The sequence below is a fragment of the Epinephelus lanceolatus genome, chromosome 6 (assembly GCF_041903045.1).
Source record: "Epinephelus lanceolatus isolate andai-2023 chromosome 6, ASM4190304v1, whole genome shotgun sequence".
Classification (NCBI taxonomy): Eukaryota; Metazoa; Chordata; class Actinopteri; order Perciformes; family Serranidae; genus Epinephelus; species Epinephelus lanceolatus.
The window spans coordinates 5430540-5450375 of record NC_135739.1 but is presented as its reverse complement, the minus strand read 5'-3'; the positions used below and the strand labels follow the sequence as shown (position 1 = coordinate 5450375).

Below are 19836 nucleotides of genomic sequence, written 5' to 3'. Positions count from 1 at the left end.
GCAGTGTCTCCTATATGGGAGAGGGAGCGCTGCCCGGAGAGGAGTCAGCTCCATTCACAGCTTTATAAATCACCTCAGCATGCGCAGACCGTGGCCAATCGGCCAATTACGCCCCCCTGACACACCGGGGCTGATAAAGAAGGCCCAGGACAATAGGATCACAGGCCAGATAAACGACCCTTTAATGAAGTCGCCCACAAAACAGGCCAAAACCGCGCGCCCCACTTACGTATTCCATCATGCCGTTGCCCTCACATTTCCTCTTGCTCAGCCGCCACGGCAGGCACAGCTGGGGAGAGGGAGACACAGAGAAAGAGAGGCAGAGTGAGAGAAAAAGGAGAGAAAAATGACTCTGTGCTCTGACACTGCTAAGCCCCCCACCCAAGGCCCCTTTCAGACTTTTGGCCGAACAAAAGCATCTGTTGCCATACTGTGCCGCTCAGACCCCCCTTAACACACACACATACTCAAGTCGGGTAAGGAGCCTCGCAGGAGCTAAAAAAGGCAGCACTGGGCCGTATGCAGCTGAGGCTGCTCACCTTGTGGCACAACCTATTGTGTGCCCCATTCCAGGAGCTTCTCCATCCATCTTTGTGTCTCGGGGACAAATAGAGAAAGAGAGAGAGAGAGAGAGAGAGGGAGAAACTTTGTATGACAGAGTGAGAGAGAGGGGCACAAGACTGCAGCTGCAGGATGAATAGGGGAGGGAATGAAGGGATGAGGTGGGAGTGAGAGAGAGAGAAGGGGGCAGCTGCAGGGTGGTCCCACCCCTCCGTCCCTCCACCTCTAGAGTGTTGTTTGGCTCCTCTTAGGATTCAGAACACAAACAACTTCATGCTACGTGCTGCAAGAGCACACTGTTTCTGTAACACCACGGACAGCACAGACAGGGGTGAGAGAGTGTGCACAGAGAAGGGTAAAGGTGTTTACATCCAGGTTTCACATATAAACCATCATGGCTGGAGAAGAAAAGATGTTCAGATATTAAAATCTAGTTTCCCACTTGCTATTTATCAGTCGTTGTTTTGGTGTGGGGTGCCGAGTGTTGGCAATATAGACCATAGAGATGTCTGCCTTCTCTCAAATATAATGGAACTAGATGGCACTCGCAACTACATGGTGCCCAGAACCGGCCCACCAAAGGGTGAAATCCAGCCCACCAAAAGACTAGACTACGAGGTGCCAGGTTTCAGGAGCAAGTTCAACAATGTGTTGCCCACTTCTTGTAAAATGCTGCCTCAGAGGCTTTTCCACCCTGACCAGGATACAGTTCTCTGATATAACAGTGAATAAACACTGTGACCGTGTTTAAAGATATTGAACATTGTGCAAAATATTGTCACTCAGCAGCTTCAGTTCAAAGGAATCTGTATCAGACTGTATCACACCTGTATCAGGACATGTACGGATGTAGGCACATGTAATGACAGCGAGAAGTAGACTCACTGAATACTGAAAAAACTTGAAATCTGTTTTGTAAAAGGATGAACGTCTCCAGAATGTACTTGTATTTTTTACACAAAAAAGGGAAAATACTGGAGTTGATGTTACTCTATTGGTCCGGCCCATCTGAGATCAAATTGGGCTGTATGTGGCCCATGAACTAAAATGAGTTTGGCACCCCTGCTTTAGATAATCAACAGATCTCGTTATAAGCAGTTACATGTAGGAATATTCTACCCAACTACACCTGCCAACTGTATCACCACACAGAAGGAATTGTGCATCGACTGCTAGCTCACGCTCGCTCAGTAGCTCATAGCTCACCCAAGGGGGATGCCATTAACATGTACATCTTGTGTGGTCACAACCACGAGCCTCTTGCTCATGAGTAGATGCACGCCTCCTTCTTCATGGTGATACAGTTGGCGAGTGTAGCTTGGTAAATTGTTCTTGCATGAAACTGCTCACAACAAGGTCTGTGGATTATCTTGAGTAACCGGGACTTCTGGGAAGAGGAGACATCACTGTTGAGTTTATTTTTTTGGTACTTTGAGCACCACAAGCTGTGTGTGTTTCAGTAATGTTTGTCTAAATGACATGAGTTTGTATGGCAGGTAGTGCTGGACAGTAATGAAATACATTTACTTAAGTACTGTACCTCAACACAGTTTTTGAGTATCTGTATTTTACTTGAGTAGAGTTATTTTTTTAAACTTATAACTCTGACTCCACCACATTTAAAAGACAAATATTGTACATTTGACTCCACATTTCTATGAAGGATCTCATTACTCGTTACATGTGCTTTGATTTTTTTTTCTTGTCTAAAATGCATAAGTCCATAAACTGATCATGCAGTTCTGCGTGTGGTCTGTTTGACAAAGCGGTGTTCCCGCACCTCTACCTTGTGCGTGTGCTACTCAGATTGAGCAGCTCATTGGCAGAGACAGGTAGACAGGCTATTAGCTCAGCTACAGCAGCAGATAGAGATGAAGATTTCCCCTTTTCCTTTCTACAAGCAAGTCGGTGCATGAGTCTAACACAAGAGTCCTTGAATCCTACAATCATGACAGTTAAGGTATATTAATTTAACTGTATACTAATTTTGAGGATGTAGTTTGTGGATAGGGATGGGAGGAAGATTGCAATAAAAAACACACATTAAGTTGATCGAGGTAAATTTCCATTACCGGGATAGTTGTGAATAACAAGTCCAGCAGCACTCAGAGAATGCTGGGCAACCAACTACAAAAGAGACTCTGCAAAAGCAGGCTGAATACCCAGCAACCTTACAGAAAATGCAGGAGATCTCAATCAAGCATTGGAACATGTTGTTTTGACAGAAAGATTAAACACCTGGTGTTTTAAGAACATTTGTTTGTTTTTCATGAAAAAGGATGCTCACTAAAAAGTGGTGTATCCTCTCTGTCATGCAATAAAAATATTTGTTTGACAAAATGTAAGGTAAAGTGATTCCACTGTGTTCTAGGAGAAGAAATACTTTATCAATCCAGCAGGGGAATTTTTTTTCTTCACTCTGTTGTGATACACACACATGAACAAACAGGACCTATACATGCAATAAATGGAATTGTCAGAGTGAGGGGGGCTGCCCATGGACAGGCGCCCTAATCAGTTGGGGGTTCGGTGCCTTGCTCAAGGGCGCCTCAGCAGTGCCCAGAAGGTGAGCTGGCACTTCTCCAGCTACCAGTCCATGCTCCATATTTGGTCCAGATGGGGACTTGAGCCGGCGACCCTCCACTTCACAACCCCCGCATTTTGCCATTTTAGGAGTTTTAGTCATACTTTGATGATAATGGAGATATTATCCATCCATCCAGTATCTGTAACAGCGTTTCCTGTGTAAGGTCCCAGCTGACACTGGGTGAGAGGAGGGGTAAACCTTGGACAGGTCACCAGACTATCACTAGGTTTGGAATAATATAGTAAATTGCAATTATTTAGGCTGAGATAATTGTGACATGACATTGTCTTGTCTTCCCATGCTTCACATTTGTGGTGCTGTTGAACTGTATTGCATTAGACTAAGATGCACCTCTGTTATTTAATTCATCTTTGATTATATAAATGGGGAGGACAAATACCATAACACTATGCAGTTTATCAAAAATGACCATACAGTTAAATTATTATTTCTCTAAAATAGTTTCAATAAAAACAGAAGATTATAAGCTTAATGAAGGTGGGATTTTTGTTGCAGGACTGGACTATTAGACTGCATTAGTGTTAGCAAGGTGTACCTACTAAACTGGCAAGTGAAGAGTTTTGCTACTGCTCTTCTTTTTTAGCTTATTGTTTTGGATCTGATCATGGTCAGACTTGGTACGGGAGCACAGAATCCAAGACTTAGCTGGTACCTTTTTTTCATTAATTTAATTTTCACAAAACGTTTTTGCTCAATGAAGCCCCTGACCTCCAAACTTTGTGGTTTAGAAATTTTCTGGAAAAAAAGAAGAATAAAGGGAGAATTTTGTTCACGTTTAGAAAAACAAAACAAAACAAAAAAAAACATATAAAAATCATCGGATTGGGGTGTCAGTAGCGTAGTGGATAGTGTCGGCGCCCCATGTATAGAGGTGGTGCCTCGCTGCAGCGGTTGCGAGTTCGACTCCGGCTTGCAACCCTTTGCTGCATGTCGTCCCCCCACTCTCTCTCCCCCATTTCTCACACTGTCCTGTCCATTAAAGGCAAAATGGCCAAAAAAAATAATCTTAAAAAAAAAAAAAAAAAAAAATCATCGGATTACCTGAAAATACATTTTAACAAAGCAGAAGATAGAGTTGTTCTTAACTCATGGCACTTTGGAGATAAATGTTTTTCACAGGGCAGCAATGAAAAGCTGGACACAAAACATTTTTAGTTACAGTAAACATTTTTTTTTTATAATTCTGTGTTCAGAATTCAAATTGGGCACTGTGTTCTTGTTTTCGAAGCCAATAATATGACGGAGTTCTTGCAGTTGGAATAAGCTGATGATTATCGCAGCTGCAGGTGCAGAGAGAGTGTCACCAAGTTCAAATCCCTCCGCCCATCTCTCCCCTCAGCCTCAGCGGTCGCCCCTCTGGAGGAGAGTCACGGTTCCAGCGGTCGCCCTCTCCGTCATCGAACACCACGGGCCGAACCTCCAGCCTCCTCACCCCAAACCACTTCTTTGTACTTTGTATATGTAACCCTGCTCCTGCAGAAAACTTATTATGGATTAAACAAAAATACTCTTTTATTAGCAGATACTTCTTTGTGACAAAGTACCTTTGTCTGAAATCCTCACGAGGCTTAAAGCCTTTTTTGAGAAGATCCTCCACTGAGGTCTGTGTGTTTTTCTGATTTATATGTAGATCAGGTCTCATCCAAAGATGCTCCTACAGTATCCTCACTGTAGAGATATCTATTCTCCGTCCATACAAACATCTCTCACTCACACTTAAAACAAATTTACTCTTTTGGGCATTGTCATGCTTCAGAATGAGACTTTATAAGAGTGTGTTTAGCATTCAGGTTTGGTCATTCATTCCCCCGTCTCTGCCAAGAAATCTTTGTTTGGCCGCTCCTCTTCAAACCCTGGAGTGTCAGGAGGGGCGGGGGGATCGATTTGATTCTAATCGGACCATGAAAAGAACATGATCTAACTACTTTCAGACCAGAGTATATTTAGGCCCACTCCTCTTTACACTCTCCCTCTCTCTAACCACCCCCCCACACTTTAGTGCAGGCACAATGAAGCTGGCCAATTTGAAAAGCTTTGAATGTCTCGTCAATGACTTTGTGAATACAGGGGAGAGAGATTTGGAGAGGAGGAAAGGGACAGAGTGAGTGAGGAAAGCAGGAAAAAAAGAGGGGGAAATGGAGGAAAAAAAGGCCAGGGAGCAGACATAAAAATTCCAAGAGTTGTTTAAGCGTGGGTGGGTTCATTTGCATGACAGCGCCATGTGAATAAGACTGACCTCTTGGACCGCCCCAGTGCTAGGCCGAGCTGCAGCCTGACGTGCAGGCTTTGACCCAGCTCATTGACTCTGAATGGATACTCTGTCAAAGGGAGGGACCTTGCAGCTCTTAGCCGGACAGGCATCTGCAGACCTCCTGTTTGACACGCAGCTACCTCTATTTCCATCCCTACTTCTATCACAGGGTGCCGTGCACACACACACACACACACAGATACACAGACACATTTACCAAACCATTAGGCAGATCTCCAAAACTCTCTTATCGCCGACCCCCAGGCCTGCAAGAAGAATCCCATTCAGTGTGGAGATGTGAATACGGAGAAGTAAACATCCATAGAAACAGTTAAAACATTTGCAAAGACCTTTCTTTACTTCTCCAGAGCAAACACACACACACACACACACACGCACAGACATGACAGGTGCAGCAAAGCTCTTGCACGTGCAGGCCCATCAACACGCTTCACTTGATAGCTCTATGATTTACTGCAACAGGCAGGTGAGAGGACATAGAGTGGACCAGGGGGGCGTCGGAGCGATGTAGTCTGCATACAAATCTTAGTAACTGCCCCGGACCCCCCCTGCCCCCCCGCTTCAACCCCATACAAAGTTGTGACTCTGTCCAAACACAAAGCTCAGACAGCTTACAAACACTCTATCCATTTATCTGGCTGGCACAGAGCTGGGATGATGCAGACAGCAGCTCCTGGCCCTGACCTCCACTGTCTAGATACGGTGAAAGGGAAGCCCGCTGCACTTTGAAATGCAAACAGAGTGGAGCAAAACACTTGTTAAATTTCTATAAATTAACTTACTCTCAAAGAAAAAAAGACCGGGATCCTGCAATGAGTGGCTTGTTATGGAGCAGATTTTTTCCTGGAAATTCACTTTACAAACATCTAGGTATGTGTGCTTATATATACAGTGAGTCTAAATCACCGTCATCATCTTTCTTCCAGCACCCAAATCATCTCCATCCCAGCATCTCTGTGTACAAATTACATTTCAAAAGCTTGTTTCATGACGTGCATTTTACAGAAGCAACTCAGCGTGTATTGTTTTAATCATGCCAGGCATGTTATTTTGGTCTCAGCTCTCCAGGTGAGAAGCACTGCAACACAGCTGCATCTTACCTCACGACATGAAAAGATAGAAGGGCTGCATGATGTTTATTATGTAACAGGCTGTGCAGGTGGTTCAGGTCATGAACAAGCCCTTCAGGCATGTGGATACAGTATCTATTAAATTGGTATTGTAAATAACTAAATACAGGCTTTCTCATTACTGATTTCTTATAATTATTACTATGACAAATTGTATTCGTTTTTTTTTGTGTGCATTTTTTAAATAAAACAATATCATATCATCAACATATCTTTGCAAAATATTAAAATATTTTTTTATAATGTATCAGGGTGGAGCAAATACAGTCTGGATATATGGGTAATAGTGTAGAAAATTAAATTTAAGGTTGAAAAGACACTTAACTTTGATACTGAGATCTTTAACTTAATGACATTTATGATTATGATTACAAGTGAAAGTCCTGTAATCAAAGTTTTACTTGAGTGAAGTTTTATCAAAGAAATATATTTCAAGTAATAAAAGTAAAAGTTGTAATTACACCGAGTGGCGTCTTTCTTTATGTTATATTTATCATATATGTAATTTTAATATTATTACTGTTGCGTTCATGTGTTTTTCTATGTTTAAAGGAGTTTTTAACCAATTTGAATTTTTTGGTAGTTTTATCTAAAGCAATGTATCATATCTGCTCATATATTGTTCATATATTTTGGATGAAGTTTTTAATCTGAAGAGGAACAAGCAGTGAGATAAATGTAGAAAGTAGAATTATTAAGTAGCATATCATTAAACATTTTAAGTGAAGCAGAAGTCCTTCAAAACTGTGTCAGTACAGTACTGGTGTAAATATACTTATAGCAGTTAAACTTCACAGTTGGAAATGTGGACAATGATAGAATCTATTCACTTTTAATCAGGGGCGTAAATAGAGACAGTGCAGACAGTGCGGTTGCACTGGGGCCTGTGAGGTGGGGGGCTCATAGAGAAAGAGTGAGCCCTTCAACAACAATGTGTTGAGTGGAGAGTGGGCCCTTATGAGTCACTGCCACCTTGAAAATATGCCTGTGTTCAAAGAAGAATTCATTAAATTAAAAATGTGTCATTTGCTATATATGCCCTTGAAAAAGGGAAACCCATCTGTCATGTTTTTTTTTTTTGTTGTTGTTGTTGTAAACAAGTCAGTAGCATCTATCACAAAATGATATGCTTATTCTATAACTATAAATTAACAATAAAAAATGTTACATTAAATTAATGGTTTCTTATTTTCTTTGGAATTTTTTGTTATATACATCTATGCAATGGTGATTGTTGGGTGATACATATGTTAATGTTATCCAGTCTCTGATCATGTGACAAGACGCTATGTGCATGGCAGCGTGCACTGGGGCCCATCATAACTACCTTACACACTGCTTTTAATGTTGGTTTAATATACAGTGCGTTTTAATTTTAGCTGCAATGTGCACCAATCAGAAATTTAAAATGCATTTATTTCATATATTTTGAAGAGTTTGTTTTCAACATCACACTGTATTTCACTGCTCTTCATTTTCTGGAGCATGACAACATTTTTGACTCATCAGTAGTTAAAGCACAGGTGTTACTATCAACATCAACAATGGCTCTGTTATGTTCAAGTGTCCCAGTGAGACATGACTGTGTGACAGTGAGCCGGCATGTGCAGTGCCAGGACCCTGAAATACTGAGGCAGCTAAGTGGAATTCGGCCACTAGTTATTTCGACAAACTGTGACATGTTGAAATGTCTTCTGTTGTAAAAAGACCTATATTATGTATTCTGCTTTAGGTATATGATTATATCACATTAATAAAAAAGCAATATTTAATTAGTACATCAGTGTAGATTTAATTAGATTGTTTTATTATTATAGTAGAAGACTGTAGGTGCGTAAGTAAGACAGTAAGTAAATTAAAAATGGTTGAAAAAAAAAAAACTTTTCAGAGAAATTATCAGACTGTTTGTTAACCCAGGTCGAATTTAGGTTTCATGCTTAAAACACCAGTTTAATTATTATTTATTTATTTTTGTTTTTTAATAGATTTATCTTCCTTCATTCAAAGATCACAGAGGTCTGTGTAAAAATCTGACGTGTGGTGAGAGTGAAAAAGGGAAGCTGCCTCTGAGTACAGCACAGCATTTGGAGGACTTTTTTTAAGATACTTGATATTACTGATACTATAGCTTGTTAAACAGATTTATTCAGCATGTTGTTTGAAATGTTGACAATTCAAAACAGCTTAAAATGGGATCACAGCATTCTCGAATTTTTCACATTTAAGGCGAGTTACAGGAATCGTAAAACAATATCGCACAAACAAAACAAAGCAGAGCTCGGGGCTGTGTTCCTGTGGAGGGCGGCTCTGTGCTCTGTGACTCACTGAGCTGGAGGCTGGATGCAGCTGCCCACCAAACTCCAGCCAGTTCATGTGATGCCCCAAACTGCCTGTGGCACAATTAGCTGCCTGTTGTGTAATAAGCTCCACCGGGCTTAAAACACTTTATGAGATTCTCTGCTATTAAATCTTGTGATGCCCTCGATAGATGCCTACTGTTGTGTGGATGCAAGAGAAGAACAGAAAAGAAAACCTGCCACAACACAGCAGACTGTGTGTAGACTCACGGTTTGTGAGGAAGAATTAGATATGAAATCATGTTTTCATCTTTTTTCATGAGTAACTGATTAAAGTTAAATCCTTCATGATCAGACAGTTACATTTACTTTGAAATTATTTTGTCTCATAAGATCTTCAACACAGGAAGCAAACCTGATACAGTAGCTGACGGGTAGGTGAACGTTTCCTCCTCCAGGTTTTGAAAGCTTTAATCTACATGTGAGAATTACAAAGACAGTAAATGAGTCTGTGGCTGCCTGCTGCCTGTTAACATATATAAATCTGATAATCCTCTCATAAAAAGAATCACATGCGCTGGCAGGAAGGAACACATTCGGGACTGTGTAAAATATGAGGAGGATTTCAGTTACAATGGCTTATGTATTTGCGGGACAGTGGAATGAATATAAATGAACAGTGAAATGCCAACAGCTGCAAGAAGATGAAGACATAAACAGAGGAAAGAAAATCAGATCGATGTTTTCCTCATTGCCCAAATGAGCTGAATAAGTCAGAGCCTCAGAGCGCGGCTGATTCCTGACAGCTTGCTCTCTACCGTCCTTTAAACTTTTGCATATCTTCCAATAAATCACACTATATTCATAATAATAGATAGGAAAATGCAGCCATCATCTCAATTAAGGAACGTGAAAGCTTTCCCATTTGTTTGAAAGCCTCTATTTGACCTCAAACGAGGGGAAATCAGGAGGAGCTTAGAGACAAGCTGCCTCAGAGATGCTAACAGGCAACAGTGAAAATCAACATAATGACAAACTCTACGCAACATGACACTTTTCCAAATCAATATTACATCTGAAGAGAGTGCACATAGAAAGATAAATCAGGAATATGATTTATCTAACACTAAAGTCCTTGATCTGTCTTCTTTGGCTAAAAATAGCATGGGGAACAGCAGCACAGCAAAGAGCATGCTAATTAAAATTTAAAAAGCTGCAGGTTCTTGGATTTATCTGCGACATGCTAATTGGATTAAAAGATGTAATTCAGTTGAAGTTATTATTTGAAAAGTTCAAACATCCCCTCAGAGAGAAAAAAAACTGATTGACAGATATGAGGTGCCGATAACATGCGGATAAAACGTTTTGGTTTGTTTGCTTCTTCACAGTCTGATAAACAGAGGACAGAGAGATCGCAGCCCACGTCTATTCACAGTCTCGGCTGGCGACAAAAGACACAGCTCGGACACACATTCCAGCCTGCTTCCGCTCCAGCACACAAGCTCAATCCAGGGATTTCCCCTTTCAAAGGGAGAAAAAGGGCTACAATATCACCTCCTTTAGATAGATGGAGACTGGTTGGGGAAACCGGGTGGAGGGACTCCTGTCGTTCACGTCTTTGAAACATTTCCTGATTTAGGTTTTAGGGGAAGTCAGGATCTCGCCAAGAGGAGGAGGGGCGAGAACCTGTCAGGTTTGGTGGAGGCTGTTGGAGGTGATTGGTCTCCATCTAAACCCAAAGCTGTTTTAATTTGTTAATTTGGGTAGAAATTGTCTGTGTCGATGAGCATGTTTGCACAAAAACAGGCCACATCCACCCATTTTTTGAGACAAAAAAGATCTCCATACACAGGAGCATTTTAGCACTATTTCACAAATAATTTCTGTCCACACTAACACGCCTTAAAACGCATGTCACATACCTACCTCAACTGTGCTGAACAGCAATCAAGCACTTATATTTATTGATAAATTGCACAACTGTCTCTGTTTTATTTATTGTTTTTATACCAGTAGGTGTTTTTTACCATGTATGTTTTTATTGTCTTCTTTTTCAATGTGTGGGCTGAGCACCCATAATTTTGTTGTACCCTGTACAATGACAATAAAGTCCATTCTATTCTATTCTATTCTACTGGGCATGTGTGCCAGTTTAAACAGGAAGCAGACTGTTAACTCTGTGGTTGGTTACTTAATAAAAATACTGCAGAGACAATGAAAAGTAAGACCAGAGATTTCTCTTCTTGGACTGACGGTGAGGTGGAACTGTTACTGCAAGTCACGAGTATAAGGCAGTCAAGATGATGGAAAACAGATTGAGAGCCACTGCAAAGCAAATACAGACACTTATTAGGGATCTGACACACCAAGCCAACAGTCAGCTGTCGGTCAAAGTAAGGCCATCGATTAGCATCTGCCACCCTAGTTTTTGTGGTGTGTTCCACACCAACTTTTTTACGGCCGATTCACCATGTAGACTCAACGTCGGAGCTAGCATAAACTGTCGGTGAATGAAATCACTTTGATTGGCAGTTCAGCTCAGCGCATGAGAGGAGAAACAGAAGTGAGGAGAGTGAATGAGATCAAAACAAACTTGTTAAATTAGGCAAGTTTTTTTTAGCCAAATATGCTCTTAAGCAGGAACACCGAGCTCTTAGCACATGGCAAATATAATTTGTTCTTTCAACACTGGGCTGTGTCGTTACTGTGCTAACTGACTAACTACCATTTTGAATCCGTCTGTCTTCGGGTTTCTCCTTTTGAAGTATGAGTGCAGACTACCGCCACCTGCTGGTAAGGAAAATGATTTCCTCTCACACAGGCGCAGAATGTTGGTGTTGGCTGTAATCTTTGTAGTGTGTTCAGTGCAACTTTTTGCCTAGATACAGGTGATGTGAGGCAACGCAACAGTTGGCCATAGCCGCCACTAGTTCTTTGATGTTGGCTTGGTTTGTCTGAGTCTTTAGAGAGGTACTGCAAGTGTTATCCATCACCGAGAGAAGCCATTACAATGGGCAAGAAGTGCCCTCACAAGAAGCAAAGAAGGATAAAATCTCAAAAGGTACGTAGGACTAGCTATAATGTTTTAGCTTGGTAGGTCATGAGCAAATGAGAGTGCCTGTCTCACCGTTTTTTCAAAAGTTTCCGCCCGACCAGACTAAAATGGGGTCAGCAGTGTTATCAGAAGTCTCAAAACACCAGAGTAGTGTGGACGCTAGGCGTAATTGTAGCAATAGTAATGTGTTTTGACATGAAAACATGTTAGTGTCGATGTAGCCAAAAAAAGGCACTGTCTGAAACCAAACAATTCAAAAGCCAATCACTACCAGAAATAAAAACTAGAATGTGCACTACAGAGTAACCAACAGTGGAAGAGCTTCCCAATACACAAGTATAAGGTGGTCAAAGTGGCAGAAAACAGATCTGGAGTCGCTGCAAAGCAAATACAGCAACATATCGGACTCATTTGGCTATTTATAAAGCAAAACAAACAATATAACTACTCATTCTCATTTCATTTATAACGCTACAACCATTTCATTGTATACTGTATATATTTCAGATTGTCTACTTTACTATTTTATTATTTATTTTATTTTATTGTCTACTTTAATATTTTATTTTATTCTAATGTCTACTTAATATTTTATTTTATTTATTTCATTGTCTACTTTAGTATTTTATTTATATCTTCATCTTTATCTCTTGTTTCCATTCATGCTGTATTTCTATTTCTACTTTGCACGGAGCATTGGAACAAAAACAATTTCCCCCCGGGGATTAATAAAGTATTCTGAATCTGAATCTGAATCTGAATATCAGAGCGGAACAAAGAGCACTATGCATCGCCAGTGGAAGCCATGGCAATGGGAAAAGAGTGCCCATTTTAAGAGCAAAATCACAAAAGGTATGTTGACCTAGCTATAATGCTTTAGCTTGTTGCATTGTGACTGATAAAACCCACTTGGGAAGCAAAGTTGGGTGTCCGTGTCATCGTTTTCCATTTCCAATCGTCCAAACTAAAACACAACTCCAGAGTTTTAATTAAAATTGGGTCAGCAGCATTTTCAAAGGTCTCAGTTCGAGGGGAACCAAAACACCAAAGAGGTATGGAGGCTAGGCATAAACGTAGTAGTTATGTGATTTAAAACAAAACCGTATTAGTGTGAGTTGTTCCAATACCAGTACTGGCAATGCCTCCGATACTGCCTAAAATGCTGGATCAGGTATCGGCGGGTTCACAAGTTGCACTGTGCAACCACTGGCGACTACTCTTTAAGAGCGGCGAAGAGGAACTGATTTCCTGTAAGAGTAACATTAGCTATTACAAAATGTCAAATTAAATTATGAAAGAAAGCTTAATGGTGTTAACTCTGTTTGTATTTGCTGATGTTTTACAAAGGGTTTAACCTGAGTCATGCCTTACAACAACAACAACGACAGCAATCATGTCACATCCATACAGCGTAAACAGCGCTTAATTTTATTTAATGCAATTGTTTCGGATGGACACTCGGTATTGGCCGATATGCAAGTTCAGGAATCGCAATCTGTATCGGGAAGGAACATTTGTATTGGAAGATCTCTAATTAGTGTTGATGTAGCCAAAGTCTTAAGGCATCCTTCTGAACCCAAATCATTTAAAAGCCAATCATTAACGAAGATAAAACAGCATCTTGATCTTCCCAGAAACCAGTGAGGAGCACAATAATGAGTCCTCACAGCTGATAACTCCTGCAGAGTGAACATGCACTACAAAGTGACCAACAGTGGAAGAGCCTCCTATTACAAAGAGGATGGAATTTCGGGGACTATTTGACAACTCAAGCAAGACAAGATTGAAATAAGGGCTGTTCTGTGCTGTCTCTGTAATGGCATTTGCTTAGTCTTTTGGAAACGACAGAGGAGGCAGAGGGACAAATCAGGGCCTCGAACAATGAGCTTTAATAGAGACGTTTCTCTGGGAACTTAACCGTGATCGGCGTCACTATCAGTCGGTGTTTATCTCATTTTCGAGGCTCGTTAATTGTGCGCGCCGCAAAGCGCAGACACATACACATGCTGCGTCGAGTGTGGACATCCAGACACACTCGTTGGCGCAGGGGCACACTTCAGCCTGGAGTGTCTGGTCTGAGCAGCTCTGTGAGACTGAGAAGCGTCTCCCTAATTAGAGGGAGCCTGGTGCAGGACTTCTCTATAGGCCATCAACAGGGCCCTCGCTGGCTTTGTTCAGCAGCCTCTTCTTACACTGAAGCTGTCACTTTACTTTTCTATAGGAGTGAGGCCGTGCTCCCTACACTGTTTGTCTGTTCCCAATCACAGAACCCGTTTGTGGACATTTTTAAAGGATATAGCTGCAACACAACAGTCGTATACTGAAACAGGAGTTGTTTCCTGATCCATTTTTGCACTGAAATTTAAACTTCTTGATCTTGACAAACTCCAACTGTGAGACATTAAAAGGGACTGCTTCTCTTTGTTTATCCGGCTAAGTTGACACGGTGTTTTAAACTGTAATTATTTCCAACTCATTTTTGCATAGAAACCTAATTATTCACCCAGATATAAATTAGATTCCACATTCACGGAGACCATGAACCCCCTAAACTCCTGCAGGATGCTATTCACTGGCGAGCCTCTTTCTCTCCCCTCTCCCCTTTTCTCTGCAAAACCATGAGATGGAGAGTAGCCACTGCAGCTGCTATTCACATCAACCAGATAATTGTTAATGAAAAGTCATTGCGTGGCATTATGTTGTCCACAGGATCATTGTTCATTTTCCCCCCATCGCCATTGAGATCTATATGGAGGACCAGAGTGTTTCCTTTGAGTTTTGGTATTCAGGATCTGTTGCCTGGTAACTAATAAAGAGGCAAATCATCCACTGTATTGGCCAAGATGGGCCGCAGACTGGCCCTGCGCAACAATGCAAGGTTTGTAAAAAGGCGTTGAAACAAGTTAATGACGCTTGTTCAACAAAACATTAATGGACTTCTTCACGGTATAATATGGCATGGGATGCGATGTGAATGAGAGGGGGGAACTTTAGCAGTGCACTTTTACAAGTTTGTGTGTTTTTACTACTGGGAGGAGCTGGATAGGCGCGCACACACACACACACACACACACACACACACACACACACACACACACACACACACATACACACACCTTTCCCCCCTCTTTGATGCACTTGCCTCTCATATTAAAAATGTTGTTTACCACTGAGGAGAAAACTTACACTAATCAGCTTCTGAACAGAATAAACTTTTCTTTAAATCCCCCATTTAAATTTAATTTTCATGTTATTGAATGGGCCAGTGATTAATTGCCTATCAACATGATTTGAAAAGGGGGTGAACAGTGGAGGGTAACTGCTGCACTATAAAGTAAAAGGCGCCCAACACTGGAGAGAAAGAAGAGGTGGGGCCCTGAGAGCTTTACACATTTCTGAAATTCTCTTTTTTATATAATCTAACGTTTAAACAGTGAGTGATACAGCACCAGCCCCCATTTGTTGCACCGGCTTCTTAACCGAAGCGGACAAAAAAACTGCAGCCCTGTCACCCCGAGCAGAATAAAAGGGAATCAAAGGATTTTTCCCTTAAATGGACTAATTTTCTCCTTGAATTATGAAAGTAATGGCTAGGTAACAGCCTGTGCTCAGTACCCGACGGCTTAATGCTTCCTAAATCCTTCCACGTGGCTCCACTAGTCCTGGCAATTAGGCCTCATTATAGCCTCATAAAGGATCTCATTTGTGGGATTACTTAATAGACAATGAAATTTTATCGTGCAGAATTATGGAAAAATAATATTAGAGCTCGCATGGTGTGTTGAGGGCGCGCGCCACGCATCATTCCGCTTGGTTTGCTCCCTCTCTTTCTCTCCCTCTCTTGTTTCAGACTGTTATCTGTACCATAACAACTCTGTGCGTCTTCATTGTCAGGCGCTGGATCCACTTTATTATAGCAATTACTGTCTGTGTGACAGACATGTTTGTTTTTAACTATGGTTGGATTTTAAAGACTTTCTAATTCTTTCAAAAGGCTGCATTTTAACTCACACTCCAATGAGCGCTTCAGTTTGCTGGAATCGTGTGTTTGCTCCATAATGAGGAGGTTGCAAAAGAGGTGCAAAAAGTTACTTATTAAAAGTTAGGCTCCACACCAGGCCTGCTCCACTTGTGTTTACATGTTGTTATGTGAGGTCAGAGAAACTAACACATGCTGGAGCTGCACCGTCTGCACCATAAACCTACTGACGGCTCGCCTCTGTCTGAAGGTCCGAGGCGTTTCTTGGCAGATGAAAGCAGAAGCTAAACCGACTGGTGACCCGCCCGGGGATCAAACTCGCTAATTATTGTCACAAGATGAGGGATTAACGCATTTCTGAAATAGCTGCCTGTTTACCCCCGCACAGACCGGCCATTATAAACACTTTCTAATTGAATCCTAATCGCCATCGAATAACCGCAGCCCAGACTCGCCATCAGTTCATAATTCTTTAATTGCTGGAAGTGAAACCTGGACCAACCGGATTCAAAGCGTGATTAGGCTGCGGGGCAATTAGTGCTCAAAGTCGCGTGCACATTTCCTTAACTCGCATCTGGGACAAATAAATGAACTGTGGAATAAAAGTCTGGATAAAGTCTATCATGCAACTTTGCGTCATTTTAAAAAACAAACCATTTTCTGGATTCATTTGGAAAAAAAGTAATAAAGATCAAATCACGTTTAGTTAATTGAAAACTTAAACAGTTATTATTCTGTTATAATGAAGAAGTTATAAGAAATAGACTTTATGATATTTATATTTCAGTTTCCACTGCACCTGCTCCAACAGGTTCTCCTATTAACTGTTTCAGTCATCTGATGTTTTTTATGCATGTTTAGTATTTTTGAAGTGTTGCTTGGTGATCAGTTTAAAATTACATTTAACAATTTCAGATTTATATCTAACCAGTTCTTAAAAATCATTAAAAAAAAACAAGTTCCACACCATAAACACACATTTTAGCTGCACATATGTGGAAAAATAATTTTTAAAGCTTTATTTTTTGTTACATTGGATCAAAAATGATGGTTTGTTTTTTTGGATAGTTTGAGTCTGCTGAGGAAAGCCAGCGCAGAACTAAGACAGTTTATAAGAAAATACATAAATATTTTTTTGTTCCTGGTAATATTAGTTTAGTGCCCAAGACTTTTCTTAATTCGGGGATAAAAAGAGTAAATCTGCAAGTTGTGATTGGAGGCCCAGTGAGACATCACGTGGTTTGGGTCGCTGACAGTATAAACCCTTGGAGCCGGGTGCGCACGTGGGTGACGCTGCAGGGCCAACCCTCTTCGGGGTCCCTTTTGTTGAACCATCAAACATAAGCACCTTTGGAGATCCCGAGGGGTTCAGATGAGAAACAGCTATCATCTTGTGCACGGAGCGATCACTTATCAGCAGCGCAGCCATGTCCAGGTCTTTTTACGTCGATTCTTTAATAATCAAGGATACGGTGCGACCTGGACCAGTTGAGCATCCCGGACAAGACTTCCTTATTCCCATCAGCATGCATTCTCCGAGCGTAATGACGGTCACCGCTCCGGTGTGCCCATCCAGGAAAACTGGGACTTTCTGTGTTTGCCCGCTGTGCGTCACGTCCCACATCCACTCTTCCCGCAGCGGCATTCCCATGCTGAAGAGTCAGTTTCCAGGAGCGGAGGCACAGTACTGTCAGAGGATAGCGCATCAGCAGTCTCCTGCACTCGCGCACCCGGGACATACACCTGTCTGCACGCCCACATTCAGCGTCACAGATGCCAGGAGATACCACTGTCTTTCTATTGGTAAGCCACCTGTTTGCTACACTCTCAACTCACAGCCAGTAACGTTGTTTTGCACCTGTTAGATTCGTGTTGCTCCACTTCATGCTGCACTTTCAAGCAGTTGGATGAATGTAAATGCTCGGTTTTTACGCACAGAGATTTACGCGCGATGTTGTTGCATTTGCATATTAGATTTAGATTAGATTTGTAGTGACACTAAAAAGCTAAACTTCTGACTTTATTTCTCCAACAGGCGCCACCGAGAGCAGCCATATACAGAATGGCAAGAGGATGCGCACGGCTTTCACGAGCACGCAACTCCTGGAACTTGAAAGGGAGTTTTCCACGAACATGTATCTTTCAAGACTCAGGAGAATCGAAATCGCCACGTATTTGAACCTGTCCGAGAAACAGGTGAAAATCTGGTTTCAGAACCGCAGGGTGAAGCACAAGAAGGAGGGGAAAGCCACCCAGAGGAGCGCGCACAGCGGTTGCAAGTGCACAACCGGTCACACAGACTATTCAAGGTCAGAGGACGAGGAGTCTCTATCTCCGGCCTCTGCTTCGGAAGAGAAAGAGGTGTCACCCATCTGAGAGGAACGCGACTCTCCCGATTCCCACTGCTGCCACTTACTCTGCCCTGCTCCGGTGATGGGTTACGGCACCACACGACCTCTGGGCCAAAACTCTCCTGCATGAAGTCTGAGAAGTGTTTAAAATATGTCATTTCACTTCATGTGTATCCTACTTTTAAATTAAAGGAAAATGTGAATACACGTTTTAACACTGTTGTGAAATATTGGCAAACACCACCCGCTGTGTGACGTAATAAACTGATGTATTCTGATCCCTTCAGGATTCTCACCTACAAACCCAGGTCTGGTTAACCATCCCCACTAAATGTTCCCAACTGTTGCCTGAAATCCCATTACTGTCGGTGAGGTTGTGTGGTAACGAAAATCCTTAGACATAGTATAGGCCTAACCTGTGTGGAACCTGTACGCAACAATTTGTAAACTATGTATATCTGTATTTATTGTAATAAACATGACGAATTGACCCTAAGAAGCTGTCTGTGTTTGAATTTACTATGATGTGTTCATTTATTAAAGTTAAGGATCTAATACTGCAGATATTTTATTATTAAGGATTAAAATAATAATTAATAAAAACATGTAGTTTTGCATCAATGCAAGTTAAATGAAAATTGGCCAATAAAATAAATTAACTTTATTTTGCATTTGAAAATGTACATACATACTCTGCATAGACATTATTATTATGATTATTATTAAGTGTTAAGGGATTATTATTAAGGGTTTTCACACTATAGTTGCAGTGAAAAACAGTATTCCCTTAACTCTGTCGCATTTACATCATTATATAACAGTATGAGTGGACAAAATATTTGGAACACCTTTCAACACACTGCAATCCAGTAAAACACCACCACCATCTCCACCTGGCAACGATCAATTTCTCTGACACAATCTCAACCAAAAATCTAAATTTCACACACTTTTACACACTTTCCTGTCTGAATTCAATACATACTGCTCTACCTTTCTGGCCTCTCGTGCGTAAAAGCTCAGGAGCTCTACCACTGTGACTGCAGTTATCTTCCATTTTAGATTCTATAACGTCACCCTTTCAACTCTGTTCTACCAATCGACAGCTATCATTATTAAGCTGCCATTACTGCGCTATAGCTGCTGCGTTAATAGCCTGCTAGAGCAAATGTTCACTGTGTGTTTTTTTGTATTCTGGAACATCATACAGCGCAGTTCCATTTACATACGATGGTATAAGCTTTTTAATTCAGACTGGCCTCTGTGAGCTATATGAAAGTGTAGCTGTAATTTCTCCTTAAATCTGACCACAAAAGGGTACCCGATAACGCCCCTGGGGAGCAGCCAATAGTCCATTAATGTTCACTTTTGAAAAGATTCTGGTTGTCCAAAGCGAGTTTAATTGCGTTTTCGGTCCCACGTTGGTTGATTATGCTGCTATTGCTTGAAACCACAGAACAAGGATATATAGAAGTGGGCAAAGGCTTTGACAGGTTAGATTGTCCTGCCTTGGGACTCGCATTTAGCCGGAGACCCCCGACGGCTGTGTGCTCAGAGAGCTTTGAGGGACAGCTACAGGGTTC

At 41.4% G+C, this 19836-nt stretch overlaps 1 protein-coding gene across 1 annotated transcript; it reads left to right on the top strand.

Annotated features, from left to right (window-relative positions):
* The first annotated feature begins 17207 nt into the window (after positions 1-17207).
* gsx2 (GS homeobox 2) lies at positions 17208-18739 on the top strand. Its single transcript, XM_033622467.1, has 2 exons — positions 17208-17705; positions 17938-18739. Exons 1-2 carry the CDS (start codon positions 17330-17332, stop codon positions 18276-18278), a joined length of 717 nt encoding a protein of 238 aa, XP_033478358.1. The 5' UTR covers positions 17208-17329; the 3' UTR covers positions 18279-18739.
* Positions 18740-19836: the final 1097 nt, after the last annotated feature.